Raw genomic sequence first — 24,447 nt, 5'->3', positions numbered from 1 at the left:
GTTATCACTAACCCGAGCCAGATTTTTTCCAATTTCCTTTGTGAACTCTATCCAATTTGCATTTTCTAAGATCCATCTTCCCCTTCCTCTCTCCGTGTCCTGCACTGTCGCTATATTTATTTTATTATATATAGGGTAGTGATCACTTCCTATGGTCCCTTTTTGATACACATTCCAGTCACACAGTGGTGCTAATACATTGGTCACTATCAGGTCTATAGCCGACTCCTTCCCACTATTTACATCTATCCTTGTCCCTCTCCATCATTCACACAGATCAGATTCTGTCCTTCTAACATTTCTTCCACTACTACTTACTGTCATTCTTCTAACTCCCCCACAATGTATTATGAGCATTAAAATCTCCGTACCACACTGTGTTTCCACTGCTCTTGCCATTTTTTTCCAGTTTCTTTATATCCAACTTCCTGCATGAGTTATAAAAATGTATTATTGCTTCCTACAACTTCCTCTTCCCTATCCATAGTTCTATTATAATAGTCTCTATTTCAACTCTAATATCAATAACCCTGTAGGAATGCCCTCTTTTACAAATGTGACACAATATATAGTGCACTACATTTATTTCCCTACATAGGGAGTAGGGAATGAGTGAGTGATTTCGGACACAGCCTGTGACTCATAAATATTTAAAAAAAAAAAATTTTTATTAACCTTTATTTATACAGGTAAAATCTCATTGAGACCCAGGGTCTCATTTGCAAGAGAGACCTGTTTTAGGCAGCAGCAATACACAAAGTTACAGATTAACTGAACGTACAAGAGACAAAAACAAAACAGGAACATATGATAATTAGTAATAATAAAATTAAAGAAAAAATGAACTAGTTAAGTACAGTACATGTGCAGACCCCCACTGATTTTCTCACCAGCCTTCCTTTAAGTAATTTGAAGTCCTCTAATGAAATAAAACTGGACAGCTTCAGCTTCTGTTGGAGCCTGTTCCATGTTATAGGCGCAGCATAGGAGAACGCCTTTTTGCCAAGTTCAGTACGGACTGAGGGGATGGCAAATGTGATGAAATCCAGGGACCGGAGGCTATGATCAGACTGTTTCCGTGTCAAGTATGTGGACAAATAGGAGGGGAGTAGTCCAATGATGGATTTGTAGATAAACAGATACCAGTGGGTGGTTCTGCGCATGGAAAGTGAAGACCAGTCAGTGAGAGAGTACAAAGTGCAGTGATGTGTAAGGGGTTTACAACCAGTTATGAATCTCAAAGATCCGTGATATGCAGCATCCAGTAGATGTAGGGAGTGAGCAGAGGCATTCATATAAACAACATCACCATAATCCAGGAGTGGCAAGAAAGTGGCTGCAACAATACGTTTTCTTTATTAAAAGAAAAACAGGCTCTATTTCTGAAGAAAAACCCCAGTTTTAATTTAAGTTTCTTCAGTAATTGGTCAATATGGCATTTAAAAGAAAGGCTATCGTCCAATGTTATGCCAAGGTATTTATAATTCAATTCAATTCAATTCAATTCAATTTTATTTATATAGCGCCAGATTACAACAATTGTCATCTCAAGGCACTTAAGTAATATAGTCCAATTCAAGCCAATTGGAATTCAATTCATTGTAATCATGATCCAATTAATTCTTATAGAGCCAATTCAAAAAATTTATATCCTAGCTAAGGAAACCAACAGATTGCACCGAAACGTGTCTTCAGTCCAATCTCCCGTCCTGAGCGTGCCTGTGGCGACTGTGGAAAGGAACGACTCCCTTTTAACAGGAAGAAACCTCTGGCAGAACCAGACTCAGGAAGGGTGGCCATCCGCCTCGACCAGCTGGGGTTTGAGAAGACAGAAAAGAGGGAAAAGAGGGGGGAAAAACACCATAACGCCATTCAAAGGATATCTGTTGGAACAGGGAAACATAGGTTAATAATCACAATAATGTCACATGTACATAAAATCAATTGTGAAATTAATCAGGGGGAAAAGGAGAGCAAAGTGAGGAAAGGTGTGACAGATGAGGTCCCCCAGCAGTCTAAGCCTATAGCAGCTTAACTATGGGATGTTTCAGGATTACCTGAGCCATCCCTAACTATAAGCTTTATCGAAAAGAAAAGTTTTAAGCCTAATCTTAAAAGTGGAAAGGGTGTCTGCTTCCCGGACATTTACTGGCAGCTTATTCCACAAGAGAGGGGCCTGATAACTGAAGGCTCTACCTCCCATTCTACTTTTAGAAACTCTGGGAACAACAAGTAAACCTGCAGTTTGGGAGCGAAGTGCTCTGTTAGGAAAATATCTTACAATTAAATCTTTAAGATATGATGGAGCTCGGTCATTAAGAACTTTATAAGTGAGAAGAAGAATCTTAAATTCTATTCTGAATTTAACAGGGAGCCAATGAAGAGAAGCTAAAACTGGAGAAACATGATCTCTCCTGTTAGTTCTCATCAGAACTCTGGCTGCAGCATTTTGGATCAGCTGGAGGCTTTTCAGAGAATATGTGGGACAGCCCAATAATAAGGAATTACAGTAGTCCAATCTTGAAGTAACAAATGCATGGACTAGTTTCTCTGCATCACCCTGAGACAGGATGTTCCTGATTTTAGCAATATTACGAAGGTGAAAGAAGGCAGTCCTAGAAACCTGTTTTATATGTGCGTCAAATGATAAATTCTGGTCAAAAATAACTCCAAGGTTCCTCACTGTAGAACTAGAAGCCAAGGAAATACCATCTAGAGTAACTATATAACTAGACAATTTCTCCCTGAAGCGCTCAGGTCCAAAGAGAACAACTTCAGTTTTGTCTGAATTTAAAAGCAGACAGTTCTGAGTCATCCAGGTCTTTATGTCTTTAAGACAGGCTTGTAGTCTGACCAACCTGTAGGTTTCATCTGGTTTCATAGATAAGTACAGCTGAGTATCATCAGCATAACAATGGAAATTTATGCCATGCTGTCTGATAATGTTACCTAATGGAAGCATGTATAAAGTAAAAAGAATCGGTCCAAGCACAGAACCCTGAGGAACTCCATGACTTACTCCAACGTGTGAGGAAGATTCTTCATTTACAAGAACAAACTGGAATCTATCAGATAAATATGACTTAAACCAGCCTAATGCAGTTCCTTTAATCCCAATAACATGTTCAAGTCTCTGTAACAGAATGCTGTGATCGATCGTATCAAATGCAGCACTGAGATCCAACAGGACAAGCACAGAAACAAGTCCGCTATCAGAAGCTAACAGGAGATCATTGGTAACTTTCACCAGTGCCGTTTCTGTGCTATGATGCACTCTGAATCCTGACTGAAACTCTTCAAACAGATTATTTCTATGTAAATGATCACAAAGTTGAACTGCAACTATTTTTTCAAGAACTTTGGACAAAAAAGGGAGATTGGATATAGGTCGATAATTAGCCAACACTTCTGAATCAAGAGTAGGTTTTTTAAGTGAAGGTTTAATTACAGCAACCTTAAAAGTCTGAGGTACATATCCTATCAACAAAGACCGATTGATCAAATCCAAAATGGAAGTGTCAATTAAGGGGAAAACCTCCTTGAACAGTCTGGTTGGGATTGGGTCTAACATACAAGTTGATGGTTTAGAAGAGACTATTGCTGTTGTTAGCTCAGAAAGATCAACTGGACAGAAGCTGTCTAAATACAATTCAGGTTCGAAAGATACTTCTAAAGCTGCTCTACTTGATGATACATCAGTGATAATAATGGGAAGGATTCCATTAATCTTCTCTCTGATAGAAACAATTTTATTGATGAAGAATCTCATGAAATCATCACTGCTGAGAGTTAAAGGAATACATGGCTCAACAGAGCTCGGACTCTTTGTCAGCCTGGCAACAGTGCTGAAAAGAAACCTGGGATTATTCTTATTCTCTTCTATCAATAATGAGTAATAAGCAGTTCTAGCTTTACGAAGTGCTTTCTTATACGTTATTAAACTATCTTTCCAGACTAATTGAGACTCTTCTAAATTAGAGGAACGCCACTGTCTCTCTAGCTTTCTTGTCGTCTGCTTTAACGCACGCAGCTGTGAATTATACCAAGGAGCCAACCTCTTCTGACTGATTACCTTCCTTTTCAGAGGGGCAACATTGTCTAGTGTTGTACGCATTGAAGCTGTAGTGCTGTCAACAAGAGAGTCAAGTTCTACTGAAGTAAAATTTAGGTAGCCGTCCTCTGTCATATCTGCACATGGCAGTGAAGAAAAGGATGATGAAATCAACTCTTTAAATCTGGTTACAGCATTCTCTGACAGACACCTTCTATATGTAGAATTCTTCTCAGAAGCTGTATAATCAATTAATGTAAATTCAAAAGTTATTAAAAAAAAAAAAAAGTGGCCACAGACTCAATATGGGTACCCTGAGCAGACATAATACCGGGTAAAACAGCAGGCACCTTCTTTTTATTTGAAAAGAACACAGACTTAGTTTTACCTGCATTTAGAACCAGCCTGAGATGAGACAATTGTGCCTGAATGGTGTCAAAAGCAGACTGCAGTTCTTTGAACACCTGCCCAGGTCATCTATTGTTGCGCATCTTCTGTCGCCCGACAGAAGATGCGCAACAATAGATGACGGTATCATCAGCATAAAGATGTACAGATGCATTTATGTTTTGGCCTACCCCATTCACATAAATAATAAAAAGAGTGGGTCCTAAGACGGAACCTTGTGGCACACCATTTAAAGTGTTTAGGAACCCGGAGCTAAGACCATCGGACTGCACACACTGCTTGCGGCCGGAAAGGTAGTTGGAGAACCAGCCAACAGCATGGTCTGACATTCCAATGGTATACAGTCGCTGACATAAAATACTCTGATCGACTGTATCAAATGCCTTTGAAAGATCAATAAAAAGGGCAGTACAGTATTTCTTGGCATCCATGGCTTCCACAATATCATTTATCACCTTAATGGCAGCAGTTGCTGTACTATGCCGCTTCCTAAAACCTGACTGAAAGGGAGATAAAATATTGTTCCGGCTCAGGTAGTCCTTGACCTGGTCATTCACCAGCCTTTCAAGAACTTTTGCTAAAATCGAGAGATGGGTCTATAATTATTCAATAAAGTGGGGTCACCCCCTTTCAGGAGAGGGAGGACATGAGCAGTTTTCCACACATCTGGAATGACGTTGCTCTGGATAGAAAGATTAAAAATGTGAGATACAGGCTGAGCTATAATACGTGCGGCCAAACGTAAAAATAAGAGGGAAGATTATCAGGTCCTGCTAATTTTCGAGGGTCTAGGTCTTTTAAGGCTGTAAAAACCTCTTTAACAGAGAAGGGGGTGAAAGAGAAATTTTGGTTACCTGTGGCTGGGCTGACAAGGGGGAGAGTGGGTGAGTTACCATCACATGAGGAGTCAAACAAGGAGCCGGAGGCTATAAAATGTTTGTTAAAACAGTTTAGAATCTCAGATTTATCTGATATAGGGGTGGGATCGACAACAATGTTAGGCGGCAGCTCTGAAGAGCAAGTATTGTCTGAGAGGGATTTTATGGTATGCCAGAATTTCCTAGGATCGTTTAAGTTGTCGGTGGTCTGCGATAAGTAATACTCCCGTTTAGCTTCCCTAATAGCGGTAGTGCAGCTATTCCGAAAAAGTAGCCAATCAGCCGTAAGGCCTGACTTCCTTGCATTGGCCCAGAGCTGATTTCTCTTATGTAGGAGATTAGTCAATTCAGCAGTGAACCAGGGGCTCTCTCGTCCCTTCACCCTGAACCGACGAAGAGGAGCATGTTTGTCCATAAAATAGCTAAAACTGTCATGAAAATATTCCCAAGCAAGATTTAAATTACCAATTAATAAAATACTGTCCCAGTTAAAATGGGAAAGATCATGAAGGAAAGCTTGTTCAACAAAGTGCTTAAGACTTCTTTTATGAACAATACGAGGCTTAGTGCGAGGGATTTTAATGTCTCTAACTGCACCGATCACACAATGACCACTCAGATCATTAGCAAAAACTGCTGTGGCAGAATATTTATGTGGCATGTTAGTTATTAAAAGATCGATAAGAGAAGATTTGCTAAGGCATTTGGGGTTAAGACGAGTGGGGCTTTCAATAATTTGAGTGAGGTTAAGAGCCAGACACTGTGCCTTAAAAGGATCAGGTACTTGTAAAAGCCAGGAGGATAATCCAGGAGGCGAAAAACAAATGATCGTTTTAAACTCGAAGGAGGCGGTAATGCTACAAAAGACTGCCAAAAAAAAACAAACAAGAGGAGGAAGAAGAATGATCCACACTGCACACCGGTGGGTGGCGGTAATGCAAGGAAAAAGAAGACGGAAAAGAGAAGAAGAAGAGTCACTACCACCATCGTCGCTATCGTCGCTACTCCACGGCTCTTGCGTAGATAATGTTTGCTGTGAAATGGCAACTCCCGGTGGTTCCGTGCTGACCACGTTTGTGAGGTTTGAGTCTGCTCGCCGTGCCGTGGCCCGGACTCTTTGTGCTGGATATAAGAGAAGGGGGAAGTTAGCTGTCGGGAATCAGACCAGAGCACACAGCGTCACGCAGCAGGTGGCAACAGGTCGGTATGGGGCTCGTGGGTTTCAGCTAACTGGCACAAATGTTACTTTTCTTCATGGTGTGGCACGGCTCGGCACTTTACTTAGTTTTGACGGTTTTCTATTGTAGGTAGGGTTCATTGGTGCAAACAGGAAACCGTTGAGGGAGAAACTTCCTGTTGCTGTGTCATGAGGCTCACCTGGTTCCTCTCCTTTCAGGGTCCGGTCAATGGTCTGTTTTGCATAGAAATGTACCTGACTGAATACACCTACCTGGAAGTATCTGAGCTCTCTGAATTCTTTAGCATTTGATACATCAGACCACCCTTTTTGACACAACGGAGGTAATACCGTCCCACAATTCCTTGCGGGCGCAACTTTCATAAGGATGCAGCCTAGCGACATGATGTCAATAAATGATGTGGAAAGGAAGCTCAAAGAAGGTCTTTACAGCACAAAGACAAAGCAAGGCAAGTGTGATATTTGGAGAAGTTTCTCAATTGTCCGTGAATCTCTTTATTAATAGCCTATAAAATGATGTGTTTTCTCCTGCGGGACGGGAGAAGACACAAAATCAATGCATTTCTTTTATTGTGCGGGCATAAATTCTCAAAGTTTTGCGGCTGCGGGCGGGAGTGTAACACACACGTTGCGGTGGTAATGGTCAGAAATTCAGCGGGAGCGGGGTGAAGAAAACAGTCCCGCACAGGACTCTACTGTAGACAGAGAAACGAAGGAGGAAATTAATGATGTCTGATTTGTGATGTTCATTCATTTGTCATGAAATCATAATTAATTAGTGGTCTTCGGTTCTTGTAGATATGTATAGTTGTTGAGTGTAAATAGATAAATGATAATGTAATAATGTGAATAGATACTTTTGAAAATTATATCAACATATTGATTTTGTGTTATACTCTACCATAAAATAATATACTACTAATAATGATAATAATAAGACACAATAAATGCACTATGTAACATTTTAGGGAACTTATTGTTACTTTTTTTCTCACTTAATTGTGTTACTAATTGTCAAAATGAATGTGAGTTTTACATTCCCTTGTTCTCTACCAGCTGTCACGTGACAGGGCTGAACGATCGTTCTCGTTCGTTAATTTGTCACGTGACAGCTACTGAGTCAGTGTCGGGCTTTAAACAACAATGGCAGGGAGGATACAGACACAAGTCACCTTATTGTGTATTTGCTTTCCCAGGTTTTCACACGGTTTGAATTGTTTGTGGCATTTTGTGTATTGTATTTTGTTAGCTCAGCTGAAGCAAACTATGTTTCCTTCAGTGTTAAGTGTTTAGAACCGTGGCCGTTTTGTGCAACGCCCACAGTAGGGTTACAGCGCCACCTGCTGGAAAAATGAACGAAATTATTCGTTCAAAGATTCGTTCAATTTACTGTTCGAGAGTTAAAGATCCGATTCAGCCAAAAGAGTCAAAGTTCCCAACACTAATAACGTGGAAGTTCTTCACTCAACCTGTCTCTAGCAGCTTTGGTTAATCCAAAATAGTGAAAAAAGGGGGGTGTTCTCTGATGACAGGCTTTTACCTGTGAAACGGGTGCTCTGAAAACACCCCCATTAGCACTTGGTACTTTCCTCCTGATGAAATTAACCATTGAAATTAATGCGGCAAAAAAAAAGAACGTATCGACCAATAAGTCGACCAGTTGACCAAGACTTTGCAGCTGCAATTAACACAGCGTTTTATTTTATTATTTTAAGTACAGACAGCATAACTCGCTGTCAATATAAACTGACGTTTTCAACTGGCTATTATAAATCTCCCCGTATGTTGTTCCCAACGTTAATGAACATGTTTACTTTATTTCACGCTGCTTACATTGTGTGGGCTCCGCTCAGTGGAGCTGACAGTAGACTGGCTGCCTTCGGTTCCGTTTCGTTTGGAGACACTTAGCAACACAGCTGCTAACACGGCTAGTAGCTGCTAAGTGTCTCAAAACGAAAACGGAAAACGTCGTTGCATTTTAGGAGGATAGATACTGCTCGAAGCTTGGGAGAATTAGATGAGGCTCTTATTACATATCCCAATAATCCACTGTGATAATGAGATTGATTTAAACATAAACTTTAATCTTTATCGCGTAAAATTTCACCACGCTTTACCGTAATACCGGTAACCGTTACAAACCTAATATGTCACGTGCTTCTGAGGTTGGATTTAGCTAAAATGAAGACTTGTTAAGGACCTGCCCCCCCCCCCCCCCCCTTTTTTTTTTTAGGTAGATACTTTATTAATCCTGCAAGAGAAATTGTGTTATTGTTATGTTCTGATACTAAAGCACAGAGATGAACGATGGCAGACTAAAGTGTGGATTTTGTGTTATCAGCCCTAGTTCAAAGTATTTCTTACAAGAAGGATCAGCATATGGCATCAGCATAACCAATAATGTGATGTCAACGAATGTGGACGCCATAGGAGGTTAACATAGAAAGGCTGCTACACTAACATTTTGTTATTCTCCTGATAATGCTCCAGCTGTATACGGACTCATGAAGCCTAATACTAATTATTCTATATTATATACTATTCGCTAATCTCATTAGCCCATTTGTGATGTGCTGCACTTGAAACTAGTCTTGTCAGGATAGCGTCCTGTCCAGAAACAACTGGAAGGTGCCCCAGGAGCCTGAGCAGAATGCTGTCACTTTAAAGATGCAGGAGCCAGCAGTGTTACTTGTGCCACAGCTGAAAAGAGCTTACGTTCCCCCCCACTGTATTGACAAACTCACCTGTACCCTCCACCTGGTGTAAAAAGTTTCCCATTGTTTGTCTGTAAACTCAGAAGTTTAGACATAGAAAGTCGGTGACTCAGAGTGGATCTTTATGTCAGTACTGTGATAAAAGAAGTAAAATTAAAGGTAAAAGAAAGAAGCAAATGACTTCTACCTTGTTCATCTAATGGTACATCTGAACTTTCTCGTGGAAGAACTTGGGCATCTTTAAGGTCTAGGTCACATTTATTTATCTTTGTCATAATAAGTTTTTCCCTCTTGAAATGTAAAAGCTGGATCAAACTTGTCAAGCTGCTGACGCACTGTTGTGTCTGTGCTCTCTGTCCTTCTGAACACCCTGTAGCCTGTTGACTAAAGAGAGGCCAGTAGTGACAGTTTTGGGAAAGGAACTCTTATCTCACTATGTTGTCTTCCTTCCAAGGAAAGTTGGTGCGGAATGAAGTCGACAGGAAAACTGTGGTGAGCCTCCACTCTATAATCTGTAGTCTGAGATTTCCTTTTCATTGCGTTCATTCTTCACAGCATATAGTAAATGCTTACTTCCATAGCTGGTAGCTGCTCATCTCATGTACATTATTACCTTCCTTATTGTGAAAATAGAATTCATTATGCTTCACATTCTAAAATGGCAATTCTAAAGTCAGATCATAGTATTTTCCATTTTCTTCCTATAGAAATGCCTGTTGTATCGCTCTTACTGTCCCTGTTTTCAGATCTGTGTCGAGGGGAATATTGCCAGTGGGAAGACGACGTGTCTGGAGTATTTCAGCAAATCAAGTAATATAGAGGTACCTAAAGCAAAGTTGTTACACAGAAAATTTGACATTCTTGTGTTTGCACTCCCACAGTGATGTACACTGCTCAAAAAATAAAGGGAACACTAAGATAACACTTCCTAGATCTCAATGAGTGAAATATTCCAGTTGAATTCCAGTTATTCATTACATAGTGGAATGCGTTGGGAACAAAATAACATAAAAATTATCAATGTAAATCAAATCATTATCCCATGGAGGTCTGGATTTGGAATCCTACTCAAAGTAAAAGTGGAAAATCACATTACAGGCTGATCCAACTTCAGTGGAGATTCCTCAAGACAAGTCAGAATGAGGCTCAGTAGCGTGTGTGGCCTCCACGTGCCTGTAGGACCTCCCTACAACGCCTGGACATGCTCCTGATGAGGCGGCGGATGTTCTCCTGAGGGATCTCTCCCAGACCTGGATTAAAGCATCAGTCAACTCCTGGTGCAACGAGGCGTTAATGGATGGAACGAGACATGATGCCCCAGATGTGCCTGATTGGATTCAGGTGTGGGGAACAGGCAGGCCAGTCCATAGCATCGATGCCTTCATCATGCAGGAACTGCTGACACACCTCAGCCACATGAGGCCTAGCACTGTCATGCATCAGAAGGACCCCAGGCCCCACTGCACCAGCATATGGTCTCATAGTGGGTCTGAGGATCTCAACTGGTACCTAATGGCAGTCAGGGTACCTCTGGCTAGCACATGGAGAGCTGTGCAGCCCTTCAAGGAAATGTCTCCCCACACCATTACTGACTCACTGCCAAACTGGTCATGCTGGAGGATGTTGCAGGCAGCAGAACGTTCTCCACGGCGTCTCCAGACTCTGTCACGTCTGTCACATGTAGGGATGGGTGATATAGCGATATAAAAATATATAGCGATATATTTTTGAATTGGATATGGCATTAGCCCATATCGATATAGTTCGAATTTGTGCTGTGATCCTCTGCAAGCTGCTGAGTCGGAGCGGCGGTGGTGGGTGGGAGGAACAGACACTCCGGCACTCTTCAACAAACATGGCGGGAGCAGCAACGTGTGCGGAGGAATTGGTCAGTAAAAGAAAAAGCAGTGGCTCAGTATTTGGAGATGGTATGTAGGGAGAGCCTCAAACAAGTTACAGTCATGGATGGAAGCACTACAAGTCTTTTTCACCACCTGAAACAGTGGCACAAACTGCAGTACCAAGAATGTGTGAAACTGTGCACTGCAGAAGCCCCGGCTGCAAGCCATCCACAACCCGAAAAAGCTCAGAGCTCCAAAACAAAGCTCACTGCAAGCTTCATTTTCCCGCAGTGTGCCTTGTGAAAAGTGGTGTACCATAACTAAAGTGGTGTCCTATCACATTGCTAAAGATATGGTCCCTGTTGCAACTGTGGAACAAGTCGGATTCAAAAAACTACTGAAAACTATGGACCTGAGATATGAGCTTCCCAGTCGCAACTACTTTGCACAAGAGGCCCTGCCACAAATGTACACAGAAGTCAGGCAGAGCTTTGCTGACCGGCTCGCTAACGTGACCCATTTGGTGTTGACCAGTGACATGTGGTCAAGCAGGACATGTGAGCCTCATAGCGGTTGAGTTGAACGAGTGGCTGAGGATGCAGTGCTTCGGTCACAGATTACACTTGGCTATTGGTGAATGCAGTGTTGTAAGGAGTATTCAGATATTTTACTTTCAGCAAAAACATCTACTATCCACTATTGTTTTCCTGTTTCTCTTTACTATTATTATTCCGTACATTTTTTTTGTCCGCTAACTACTTCTGCAATCTTTCACCGATTTCTACAATTTTGGTATCAAAACATTCAGCTCGTTCAGGAGATGTGTGCTATATATTTTGGTGTTCATATATTTTACACTTAAACTATTCAACTTTGATTACATTTTTTCTCATTCAAATAAATGGAAAGTGCTTTCAACTCTTCAAAAACTTCTTCCTCTTTTCAACCTAACTGTTTCTGCAGATTTTTAGCTAGAGACACCATTCCAACTTTAAACTGGTCACAAGACATTCGGCTATTACCAATTGGTGCAGCTTTTTCAAATATTAAGCCAATATTGAAATATAACAGTTTAAAAAACCTTCTCAATTTTTTCAGCCCTTTCATCAAATTTTGTGTACTCCACTAGGTTTAAATCATTCCACTATTGTTATTTCAAATTCAAATTCTTTCAACCAAGACTTCAGCAACTGGATTTTCAACAATTGAAAGATTTTCCACTTTTTTAGTATTGTCAGCTATCCCTATTCAACTTCATCAGCATTCTCACTGCTGTTTCGCAGGAACAGCTTTTTCTAGTTTTCCTTTGTGTGTCTGTCTGCAACTTTGTGATTTATGCTGTCTTGGCCAGTTCTCCATTTAAAAATTAATTGTTGAATAAATTTATAAAACAGAACATTTAAAGTGCTAAACCTAAAAAATCACTTACAATATAGAATGTCAAATTTGAATGGGATTAGTTGACCATGCTCAAAAAGCTGACTCTAGTGAAAATTTAGCAGAAATTAAGTGAGTAATAGTTAAAATGGCTTCTGCTCCACTCATTCATGAAAATCAAGAAGGAGCAAAACATTTTATATTTTTGAAACTGTCATATTTCAAAATTGACTTAATATTTGAAAAAGCTGAATCATTTGGTAATAGCTGAATGTCTTGTGCCTGTTTAAAGTTTGAATGGTGTCTCTAGCTGAACGTATGCTGAAATAGTTGGGTTGGAAAGAGGAGGAAGATTTGAAAGCATTTCCCATTCATTTGAATGACGGGAACAGTTGAATAAAAGTTAAATATTTTAAAAAGTATAAAAATTATAAACACCAGAAGTCAGAGGAATAATCTCCTGAAGGAGCTGAACGTTTTGATACCAAAATGATTGAAATCGGTTAAAGTATGCAGGAGTAGTTAAACGGCAAAAAACGTACGGAAGAACTAAGATGCTGGAATAATAAAGAGAAACAGGAAAACATTAGTGATAATGCCTTAAAGTATTCTCACAATTAGTGATGCATTTATGTGTTTACCACTTTAATGTTACAGCTGGTAAAGGTGAGGTAATTATGACTTTAAAATGCTGGTTAGCCTGTTGATATCATCAAGGTAACAGACAGCTATTATACGCTGAGCTATTACGGATCAAAAAACTCACGGATCAGATCATTTTTCGGATCAGCAAAAACAAACAAAAAAAAAAAAGACAAGACAAATAAACATAAGTTTGGTCTTTTTTTTTATTAACACTTACATTATTAAATTAAAATATATAGAATCATCTTAATGTGCACAACACATGATATCTTCTTTTTAACATAATTAATGAAAAACATAAAAAGGCATATTTCTTTCCTTTAATAGAATAGCCTCATGTCTGCACCTACAAACACACCCATAGCGTTTGTGATGGTCGGATTGTGCAACAAGGGGCTGCATAACTGCCGCAGTGATATGCGCTTGTTGAGCAGCCTTCGTTTTCTCTCCTGTCAGTGAAACACCGGGGTGATGTTGCTTCAAATGCGTGGACATGCCTGATGTGTTTTCTGTCATTGGACTTTCTTGTGCCACAGTGCCTCCACACCGTTACGGTTTTATCCACTAACCTCTTTTCCCCATACAGGGGACTTAAATGACATGGGGCGTTCAAGCTCCTCCGTTCCTCGACTCGCCATGACCGCGCTGTGAGTGGACTGAACTTTTTTTTTTTTTTTTTTTTCATAAATCACGTGTGTGCCGAACTGAAGATATTGATCTGAACGGATCAATGATGATCCGTTGCACCACTATAGACTATAGTTTCATTTTCATTCATTTAACTGTTCAACTGAAATAGCCGGTTTCAGTAAAACTAATTGTGACATGTCATATTTGGCTTTGACTGAACATTTGCTCTCACTGTGCAGAAAAAATATCCGCATATATATTGTATATCGAGATTTAGCTAAAAGATATTGAGATATTATTTTTGGTCCATATCACCCATTTTAGTCACATGTGCTCAGTGTGAACCTGCTCTCACCCGTGAAGAGCACTGGGTGCCAATGGCCAATCTGCCAGTCTTGGTGTTCTCTGGCAAATGCCAGTCGCCCTGCACAGTGTTGGGCTGTCAGCACAAGCCCCACTTGTGGACATCGGGCCCTCATATCACCCTCATGGAGTCTGTTTCTGAAAGTTTGAGCAGAAACATGCATATTAGTGGCCTGCTGGAAGTCATTTTGCAGGGCTCTGGCAGAACTCCTCCTGTTCCCTAGGTGTTCTCTTTATTTTTTTGAGCAGTGTACTTTATTTGGTGACGCTGATGCTGGCTATGACTATGACATGGCTTCCATTTGACATGACAGATTTGAAGCTGAAGGTTGGACTTCTGCTAGAAAATTTTCACACCTTTACCTTTATTCCATGTTCTTTCATTCTCTGCCTGACTACTTTGAGGCCTCCACCTATCTTTGAAAATAGGACTTTAAAAAAGCAGAAACAGTCACATTTCAAAGCCAAAAGCTAATTGCTGAATATAAATGATGATGAAAATTGAGTTTGTTGGCTCCAGTGTTACTGTTAAGCAAGCCCAAAAATAAGAACTGTTTTTGCAGACATTCCTGTCTTCTCTCATGTTTCCCAGGTCATCACAGAACCAGTCTCTAAATGGAGAAATGTCCGCGGACACAACCCTCTGGTAATATACACAGCTGTGTTGTTATTACCTTATCATTACACAGACCTGATATCAGACTGAAATTAAGATGAGATCTAACATTATGATAATGAGTAAGTAGCTTCTAAAATAAAAGCTTCCCTTAAACGCTGTACAAAGATATGTAAAAATACTCCACTTAATTACACTTTTTTTAAACACTTTTTGTCTCCATTTAAAAGTTAGAAATTCTTTATGACATTGACACCTCCTCCCTTACTGCATAATTCTAAATCTATGACTTGGCTAATCTATTCCATTTAAGAGGTTTAACAACACGATGCAATGTATCTTCTCCATCACTGAAAGTTAATTTTTCATTTATAGTTTATAGTCTGCAGCTCTGGTCCGATTTATAAAGTGAAATAATAAATTATATTATTTACTCCGATAATCTAAGGATGCAGAATTCTTAACGACAAGAGCTTGTGGTATTCTCTTATACGTCTTGATAACATTCTGTGCGTACGTGGCCAAAATCCAATCTTTGTCCAGTACCACTGTCTGAGATTGCCACAGCATCTTCCTTAATCACCGTAAACAGCGAATATTCTGACCCTGAATAATATGTGGTGTGAGCAGTGGCTCCCTCCCACAGGACATATCCAAAAATGCCTTCAGAAGGTATCCTGACCAGATCCCAACCTTTCGACGCAGATGAGCAGGAACTCTACTCTGAGCCCCTCCCTGATATAGTGTAGCTCCTTACCCTGTTTACCCTGTTGTGAACCCATACACCCTTCAGAGAAAACTCATTTCTGCCACTTGTTTTTGTGATCTATTTTTTTCTGTCACTACCCACAGCTAACCGGTCAGGGTTTGAACATGCACTATACTGCCAAAAGTATTCCCTCACCCATCCAAATAATTAAATTCAGGTGTTCCAGTCACTTCCATGGCCACAGGTATATAAATTCAAGCACCTAGGCATGCAACCTGCTTCCACAAACATCTGTGAAAGAATGGGTCGCTCTCAGGAGCTCACTGAATCCCAGCGTGGTACCGTGACAGGATGCCACCTGTGCAACAAGTCCAGACATGAAATGTCCTCGCTACCAATATATTCCACAGCCAGCTGTCAGTGGTATTATAACAAAGTGGAAGCGGTTGGGAACGACAGCAACTCAGACACGTAAAATGACAGAGAGGGGTCAGCGGTTACTGAAGCTCATAGTGCACAGAGGTCGCCAACTTTCTGCAGAGCCAATCGCTAGACCTCCAAACTGAATCCTGGCATAAATTTTCCCTGGCAGGCTGAGAGGTGTGGTGCCCCTGAAGTTGGAACCCACTCTCTGGGGGATATTCCAATCACAGCGTTGGTCTGCAAATTTAGCAAATTTCCAGAAAAACTAGAAATATAAATACTGGAATCACTATACAATTTACCTTCTAAAGCTAATACCTGCACAAGTGCAAATAAGCGAATGAGTGTGCAGTTAAAGGAGAGCTCTGCTGAAGCTGCTGATTGGCAGGAAACGTGGTCCCAAGCAGAGAGCTGTCAGTGGAAACAGTGGAAAGGGTTATAAACCTCCTTCAACAAGGTAATTCAACTCAGTGTGGCAGAAGATGTTGGATGTTCAAATAATAATGAATCAAATAATGAAAAATTGAGATTCATTATTTATAGAATAAATAAAGTAAGAGATATCTACTCTTGAAAGTAGCTAACAGAATACTGAAAAAATATGCCTTTGTATCAACAAAGTAGCTAAGCTAACGTTAGCAGTAACTTGAAATAAAAAATTTCAAGCAGCTCAACTAACCAATTTATTTACAAAAATACTGTATAGTCATCGCGCTCCATGGGTGAGCTGATTGGTTGTGTTGTAGGTCGCGATCTGATTGGTTGTTGTTGGGTCCTTGTGCAGACTCCCAGGCTGAGCAGCCTGACCAAACTTCCGGGTAAACCCGACCAATTAAATATTAAAATCAAATTCTGTCCCCGTGCCCCTCTTTCCATTTCATATTTTTGATCTGAGCCTAAAAGTGAAATATGAAAAAACAGGCATTTTTTCGGTTTTGGTGTTATAATAAAAAACAATTATTTGATTTCTGATTTGCAATTGAAAATGGAAAGAACAAATGATACCCTGATTTAAAAGAAGAAATCGAGTGATTTTATTGTGATTTTTATCGAGTGAAATTTTTTTTTTTTTAAAAAAATTTTAATAACCCAAGAAGAGCAAGAAGTTCAACAAAACACAAACAAATTAACAGGAAGTGATTCAATATGTCTTACCACGAAGCGTCAGACCGTCTCCACTTTGGCAGCCCGCTAGCACCAAAAACAGTCCATGGAGTACCCAGTCTTTATCAGAATTGTGCATTTTCACCAAACGTGTCCATGGCAAATTCCATGCTTTGCCATGAAACAGGAAATCCTTACAGCTCAAACATCCAAGCTTCACTAAACATTGGATGTTTGATTAAAGTAACACCCTGAATACAGGCCTATGCAAATACTCTGGGGTTGGGGGAAAATGTCTCCGCTCTCTACAATCTTACAGAAATTTAGCATTGCCTCCTACTTTAACCCAGAGGTATGAAAATTGCCACATACATCAATCAGCCATAACATTAAAACCACTGACAGTTAAAATGAGCAACACTTCTCATCTTGGTCCAACGCAATTTTCTGCTGGTAAAACCTGCATCCCGGGATTTCACTTTGGTACCTATCTAAACAGTTCTGCAGACCAATCGTCCCCCACAGCCATGCAGTATGGCAACGCCACTCCGCTAACAAGCAGCTTTGTGCAGAAGGACCTCACTGACCCTGCCAAAAACAGCTTAAGAAGAGCTAAAAGAGCCTAAGGTGTTCCCCTTACCTCTAAACTCTCCACATATCAATCTGATGGGATCCATGGGAAGCAAACCCAATACCTCAAGCCCAAGACCCTCCCCACAACCCACAGGCCCCAGAGGATCCTTTGATAAGATCATGCCATATTTTTTTAACCTGAGACACTGCGTGTATCTGGCCGCCTGAGGTTAGCTCTGCTCTTTTTTTTCTTTTTATTTATGACATCATAATGAAGCATTTTCATCAGCTCCTTTCATAGGCAAATGTGATCAAATTGCCTTTGATATCAGTGGTGACAACACTGGTGCACTAACCATAATCGGACGTGAAGTGGAGGGCTGCAAAACAAAATTGACACACAAAAACACTTTACACACAGTGACAGCGTTAACAAAACTAACAAAACTGTTAACTAAGCTAAAGCCTGTAAATCATGTTAAATGTTCCTGATACAGCACATTTTTCATGTTCTTCACTCAATGTGTAAAAGCTCAGAATGCTATGAAAGCAACCAAAAATGTATCTAATATTTCAACTCAGACTTTGTTATGGATATGAGCCTTTCATGTATTAAGTCTTTATTTTAAAATATATTACAAAAATTACAAGAGGCAGCAGGAACATTTCCTGATTCCAACCTGACAAATTCAGAGAAGTTCATGTCAGATAAATATCATTATTGTTTTGAAAATTCACAGTTTTTATACCAAAAGATACAAAAATGTGTTGTACATTGACTGAGTTACCAGGGTTTTATGGTTGGGCGTTTCATTTAATGGATCCAAGTTTAGCCTCTTCAAGTAAGGTGGTTGAAACTCTCTAAGCCATCTTTATCCCTGCAGGCTCTGATGTACCAGGACCCTCAGCGATGGGGCATCACGCTACAGACCTATGTTCAGCTCACCATGCTGGATAACCACCTGTCAGCGATTGCAAGTGAACTGCTATACATCAACGCATTTGTGGCACTGTAAACCAACAGCCATACAGTGTGGTTACTGAATACGGTGTAAATGTTGCAAATTAACAGAATAACAGCAGCTGTATGTACTCACAGTATCAATGGTTTCAGTGTGCTCCTGTCAGGATGATGGAGAGGTCGATCTTCAGTGCCAAGTACATCTTTGTGGAGAATCTCTTTAGAAGGTACTAGTACCTGGGCTTTAACAGACTTCTGCACCAGGATCAGGCCAAGTGTATATTTGATACATCTTAAAGCTGGGATATCCTCAGTGAGGATTAGTGCATTCATTGTTCTCAGTAACGAACAGTAATTATGGAGGGTATATTACACAGTTTACATTGCAATACTGATTTATTACAATATATCATATATTTTTTTAAATTTCAGTAGGGACCATATACCTGAAAAGCTACTTCACAACATTCATGCAACTTTGTGTCTGGTCCAGCGTATTGCAGTCTGGCTGGCCCACATTGACCTAATATAGTTATTGTAATACTGTCACTACATCTGATGATTTTCTGTTGCCACCCCTTGCCCCTCCCCCAGTGGGAAAATGCCAGAGGTGGACTATGCTGTTCTGAGCGAGTGGTTTGATTGGATCACCACAAATATGTCCATCCCAGTTGACCTGATTGGTAAGAACATCCAAAGCAGAAAAATGTTTGCTGAAGGTTATGATGAAGACAGGCATTCTGAATGGCAATGCTTTACTCATGTGCTCATTTATTTCCACCTATATTGTAGAGTGAGGTTATGTTTCTGTCTCCTTACACCTGCCTGCCCCACAGTGTCCTCTCATAATCTAAAAATATTCATGTTCCCGTCTGCTAAATCTTCAGCCACATTTTCACTGCATTGCACCATTGCTACGGTGGAACTATTAAGTTTGTCAGAAAAACAAAAAGACATTTTAAGCAGCTTCCACATATGTGATATATATCTCTATCTATATCTCATATATATGATACTGTAGGTGCTGCGCTCTGCTTCCAAACCCATACATGCCTGTGTGGTGCATCACGTGAACAGATCTGTGCTGTGCTGAGTTTGATGTAGCACCAGGTTGGTGTGCCATCTGTTGTCTGTGCTAAAGTTAAGTTTAACATGGGTACAGAGCTCTGTAGTGACATGTTCAGTCAGAGGGAATCAGGGAGATCTGACAAATCACCACTGCAGACGTTCTACAGAGTGATTCTGCCAGATGGTACTAGGGCTGCCATGATTAGTCGACTATTAAAATAATCGTTTGTGGCAGCCCTAGATGGTACTTTGTGTGTCTCAGTGTGACTCTCCTCTTCCCCACTCAGCCTGGAGTAGTACCGGGAGCAGGCACTGCAGGTGCATCTCCTGAAGTAGCCTAAACTCTTTGTGCTATGATGCACTCTGAATCCTGACCGAAACTCTTCAAACAGATTATTTCTATGTCTATTTTTTCAAGAACTTTAGACAAAGAAGGGAGATTGGATATAGGTCGATAATTAGCCAACACTTCTGAATCAAGAGTAGGTTTTTTCAAGGTTTAATTACAGCAACCTTAAAAGTCTGAGGTACATATCCTGACAACAAAGACCGATTGATCAAATCCAATATGGAAGTGTCAATTAAGGGGAAAACCTCCTTGAACAGTCTGGTTGGGATTGGGTCTAAAATACAAGTTGATGGTTTAGAAGAGACTATTGCTGCTGTTAGCTCAGAGAGATCAACTGGGCAGAAGCCGTCTAAATACAAATCAGGTTCTGCAGAAGCGTCCAAAGGTTTCACAAGCTTCATCTGCAGTTTGTTTATTATGAACCCACACCTTCTTAGCTGCTGGACTCTTCCTTCTCCCAATCAGTAACTGTAGTGTAAGCGCTTTCCTCCAACAGCTGGACAGATAAGTCCTGGATCCAAGACAACAGCTGGAAAAATCCTCCACTTCCTGGGTAGCTTTTCAGTTGACTTGCAAATGGCACTGAGCTTCACATCGAGCACAGCATATACTGTATCCTGTGTGAAAGTAGCTTTACACTTGTAAAACAAAACAGGAAAAATTACTATTTTAAACTATCGAAACATTTGTCACTGTGCCCATGTGCTAATGTTAGCTTGTTATACAGTGATCTAACGCAGAGTTTCAGGTATTCCAGTTTACTTGATGACATTAGCGACTGAATGTTCAAACGAACCTTTTTACAAGCCACCAATAGCTAATTGTAGAATAAGGAGCATATGCAGAACAATATTTGGATGCAAAATTAAAGCAGGATGAAGTCTCATCTGAGGCTCTAACAGTTTTCTCATGTGTTCTGACTTCTTCTGTTGCTCCAGTTTACCTGCAGACCTCTCCTCAGACCTGCCAGGAGAGGTTAAAGCAGAGATGCAGGGAGGAGGAGAAAGTCATCCCATTGGTGAGGACGTAACAAAACACAGCAAGCTTGTCAGTCTGGCTAATGAATGACTTTTAGAGAGCTGGGAAATTCCCATCATATGTCCTCAGTTCTCTTTCTCTCTCTCTGTCTGTGCGTGTTCACCAGGAGTATCTGGAGTCCATTCATCAGCTGTACGAGGACTGGCTCATTAAGCGTTCCTCCTCTCCTCTTCCTGCTCCTGTTTTGGTGAGTACTGTACTTTTGGTGAGTTGGTCTGTACTTTGCTTTGTGCAAATTCCATAAAAATAGAACAATCCCTTGCATGCGGGGGGGGAGGTCAGGGTTCCAACTCCAGTCACCCACATGAAGGGCGGCAATCTTAGCACTACGCTATTGCTAAAATATATGAATATCATAAACAGATTGATTTATAGATCCATACAAAAGGACTGTCAGAGGGATAAAGGGCTGTCAGAGAGAAAGTGTATCACTTCCACTCTGTCTCTCTGTTTCAGGTCAAGTTATCGCAGGTGTCACAGTCACCAAATACATTTTTACTAAATATTTAGTCCTGCTCTATTTTTTTTTTTTAAAGAAAGATTTTAAGGCAAAATGTGTTTCCAGGTGATTCCTGCGGACCATGACCTCCAGAGCATGCTGCAACAGTATGAGGAGCACCGGGACAAGATCCTCACATCGAGCTGCCCGTCATCTACAACTAAAGACACGTCCCTAGATGAAGACAGGAGATTATAACAAGATGTTTACTTTTCCTTTTCCACATCTCACTTGAGTTCAATGTTTAAAGTGAATTTGTTGTTTTTGAGTCATCTTCCCACACGAGGCAGTTTTGTACCAATCCATAATACGTAAAAGCGTCATAAACAACTTCAGAACAGGTGAAACATTCCAGGGACTGTCAGCTTCACCTCAGACATGGTAGTTTTTTCAAATCAAAGACTTTTTGACGGGCGTTTGATTCTGCACAGCCTGCTGTTGTTGTACTGGTTTAGTCTATGCTTAACTGCCCCGTGTGTCACCACCTCACATTCTACACTTTTTCTGTTTTTATACCTTTGTTAAATCTTAAAAAGTCAGAACAGTGTAACTTCATAGTGGCATGAGGGTTTTATTGGTAATCAATCAAACCTCAGTGGTGTAGGCATCTTTCCTACCAACATCTGATGAGGTATTCATTAGATAATTATCCAGACGTAAATCGGGGAAAAGGGATCAATGATTGAATATAATTAACGACTAATGAAACATTATTTAGTATATACAATGGAAAAGCATGATTAACCTTTCAGATAGTCTCTTTTAAATACACTTTTCAAATTGAATTGGTGGTGGAGTAAGAAAAATCCAGTTTAAGTAATAGTGTTACCCAAAGTAAAAAGCATTTCTCGTGTATGTTTGTATGTGTATATACATTTATAAGTATTTGAGGATCTTGTGTATATATTTTATCTGTAAAAGGACCACAAGTAAATGTTTGAGCATCTGCATATTGTCAAAGATTTACTGAGGGTTGCAGTAAAAGAAAAATCACATTGTCCTGTTCTCTCTTCTCCCAGCGCAGAAATTTCCAATCATGTGGTGAGGATCCCGGCTTGTGCATGTTTTTTTTTTATAACCAACTACGTGTCATTCACTTAAAAGCTTAAACCTTTTTTTCTTTTTTTTTTAATTTCATTTAATTAGTGAATGTGATGCTGGTATTTAGATGAAGAAAAAAATCCAATCTACCAGTGAAATGCTTTTCTGTGACGACAGGAAAAGATCTGGGGTCACATGTACAAAGGGTGCGTCCGCACAAAAAAAGTGGCGTACACACTTTTTCACGTCAGCGATCAGATGTATCGAGCGAAATAAGCGTGGAAATGTGCGGTGCCTCACGCCAACTTCAGAGCTGTCGTACGCACCTTTCAACAGCTGTTGATTCTTTGGCGACACTTAGAGGTGATGTTGGGAAACTGTTATAATAAATAAATGTGAACACAATTTGTCCTCAGAATGAGTGATGTGCACATCTGAAACACATGAACAATTAAAACACCCATGTGTCTGCAATTATACAAGTGGATATAAAAGTATGCACAAAGTGATGCAGTGCATACTATTAAAAACAATGGCTGCTTTAGCGGTATTGGAAGACTTTGTAAATGGTGCAATTGGAAGAGAGCGTGTGTTCAGAGACTGAGAGGATTTGCTGGCACATGATGACAACTGACTCATCAGCTGTTTTGAGGGAAATCCTCCTGGAACTGTGCGCAGAGCTGCAGCCGGCCGAGCGCAACACAGCGAGGAGCCATGCGCTGCTTGTGCCACAGGTGACGTGCACACTGGGGTTTAAGCATTCCAGAGGGAGCTGGCCAACCGATTGGGACTGTGCCAGTCGACCCTTAGCCAAGCCATGCCAGCCGAATGGGCTGCATTGAGCATGTGCACTGTTAAATTCTATCCCGTCTTCACAGCATCATAGTTGGTGGTTAAAGTTAGTAACTTGCTGTTTTCTGCTGGTTAAACAACAACTTAAGATCTTTCTAACATGCCCCTGATCGTTTCTGTGTGCAAATGTTAATAACCCTGTGCATAAAGTGTGAAATGTCTTAATCAGCCTCACCTTTTCCCCGGCACACTTCTGCTCTAGGTTACTGTATGAACAGTTTGTTGTGAGTTACACAAATACAGGTATTTATCTTGGGGGTAATCGGAGTCACCCACACTCCCACACCCACCACCCCTGAGAGAGCAGGGACCCATCTCTGTTCAAACAGCCTCCCCCGCCTGTTTTGGCCACACTTCGGCGGTGGGCAGCCAGTCTCCGCTTCACATCCACCTTATTATCAGACCACTTCTTCTTCACCTCTGCTGGTGTGTGCTTCTCAGACCCCACAGCATGAAAACCCTCGCTCACGCTCTCCCATCCACTCCTCTTACGTTTGCTGCTTATATCGTAGGCCAGCGTGCCAAAGAGCACATTTTTGCAGGCTTCCACTTCAGAAAGCAGCACCTTCATCTTGCTTTCCGTTAAGTTATTCTTTTTTCCGTCTCACTCATTCTTCTTTCTTTATTTTCAGATCGTGCAGAGAGGGGAATCGCAGGTGCAGGGCTCATTTAAATATGATTTGCATATTTAAGTAGGGGCATGGACAGGGAGGAGTCGGGTACTCCGACATGTGCGCTCAATTCCACGTTGATTGGAATGTACAAACGAAATGTGCTTGGATTCATGCGTGCGCACACATTGATACATCCGGATATTTTTGTACGTTGGAGGGCATTTTGGTTTGATGGTACGCCATGTTTCAATAGGAAATCCACGCAAATCTTTCTACATGAGGCCCCTAGACTGTATGTTTGGTGCAGGAGACACTGCAGGAGACACGCAGTGTGTGAACTTTACCACGTCATATAGTATATGATTTTGTATGACAAAGTATTATCAAATATTTCATATACTCTTCATACATTTGTGTTGCAAATGTATGTAACTGTAAATAAATCAAATTTTTCTGAAATGTACTACGACAAAAGGAAAATTCATCAAAAATTGG

General features: G+C 40.6%; 1 protein-coding gene across 2 annotated transcripts; it reads left to right on the top strand.

Annotated features, from left to right (window-relative positions):
* The first annotated feature begins 6,296 nt into the window (after window positions 1–6,296).
* tk2 (thymidine kinase 2) lies at window positions 6,297–22,891 on the top strand. 2 transcript variants are annotated; one of them, XM_072391525.1, is made up of 10 exons: window positions 6,297–6,537; window positions 9,704–9,741; window positions 9,996–10,070; window positions 14,698–14,751; window positions 18,415–18,504; window positions 18,645–18,718; window positions 19,086–19,174; window positions 20,847–20,926; window positions 21,053–21,133; window positions 21,512–22,891. In XM_072391525.1, exons 1-10 carry the CDS (start codon window positions 6,378–6,380, stop codon window positions 21,641–21,643), a joined length of 873 nt encoding a protein of 290 aa, XP_072247626.1. In that variant the 5' UTR covers window positions 6,297–6,377; the 3' UTR covers window positions 21,644–22,891. The 2 variants fall into 2 exon arrangements, with proteins under 2 accessions (XP_072247626.1, XP_072247627.1); XM_072391526.1 differs by having other exon boundaries at window positions 6,447–6,537; window positions 9,626–9,741.
* The last annotated feature ends 1,556 nt before the right edge of the window (window positions 22,892–24,447 follow it).

This window comes from Leuresthes tenuis, unplaced genomic scaffold, assembly GCF_036924035.1.
Source record: "Leuresthes tenuis unplaced genomic scaffold, fLeuTen1.0.hap1 SCAF_8, whole genome shotgun sequence".
Lineage (NCBI taxonomy): Eukaryota > Metazoa > Chordata > Actinopteri > Atheriniformes > Atherinopsidae > Leuresthes > Leuresthes tenuis.
Note: the sequence above shows the minus strand (reverse complement) of the source record. Positions and strands in the feature narration are given on the sequence as shown.

Coding starts and splice junctions, on each gene's coding strand:
- tk2 (XM_072391525.1), top strand. CDS start 6,378: ATGGCAACTCCCGGTGGTTCCGTGCTGACCACGTTTGTGAGGTTTGAG. Junction 19,175..20,846: donor CATCCCAGTTGACCTGATTG/GTAAGAACATCC, acceptor CTGTTGCTCCAG/TTTACCTGCAGACCTCTCCT. Junction 20,927..21,052: donor AGGAGAAAGTCATCCCATTG/GTGAGGACGTAA, acceptor CGTGTTCACCAG/GAGTATCTGGAGTCCATTCA.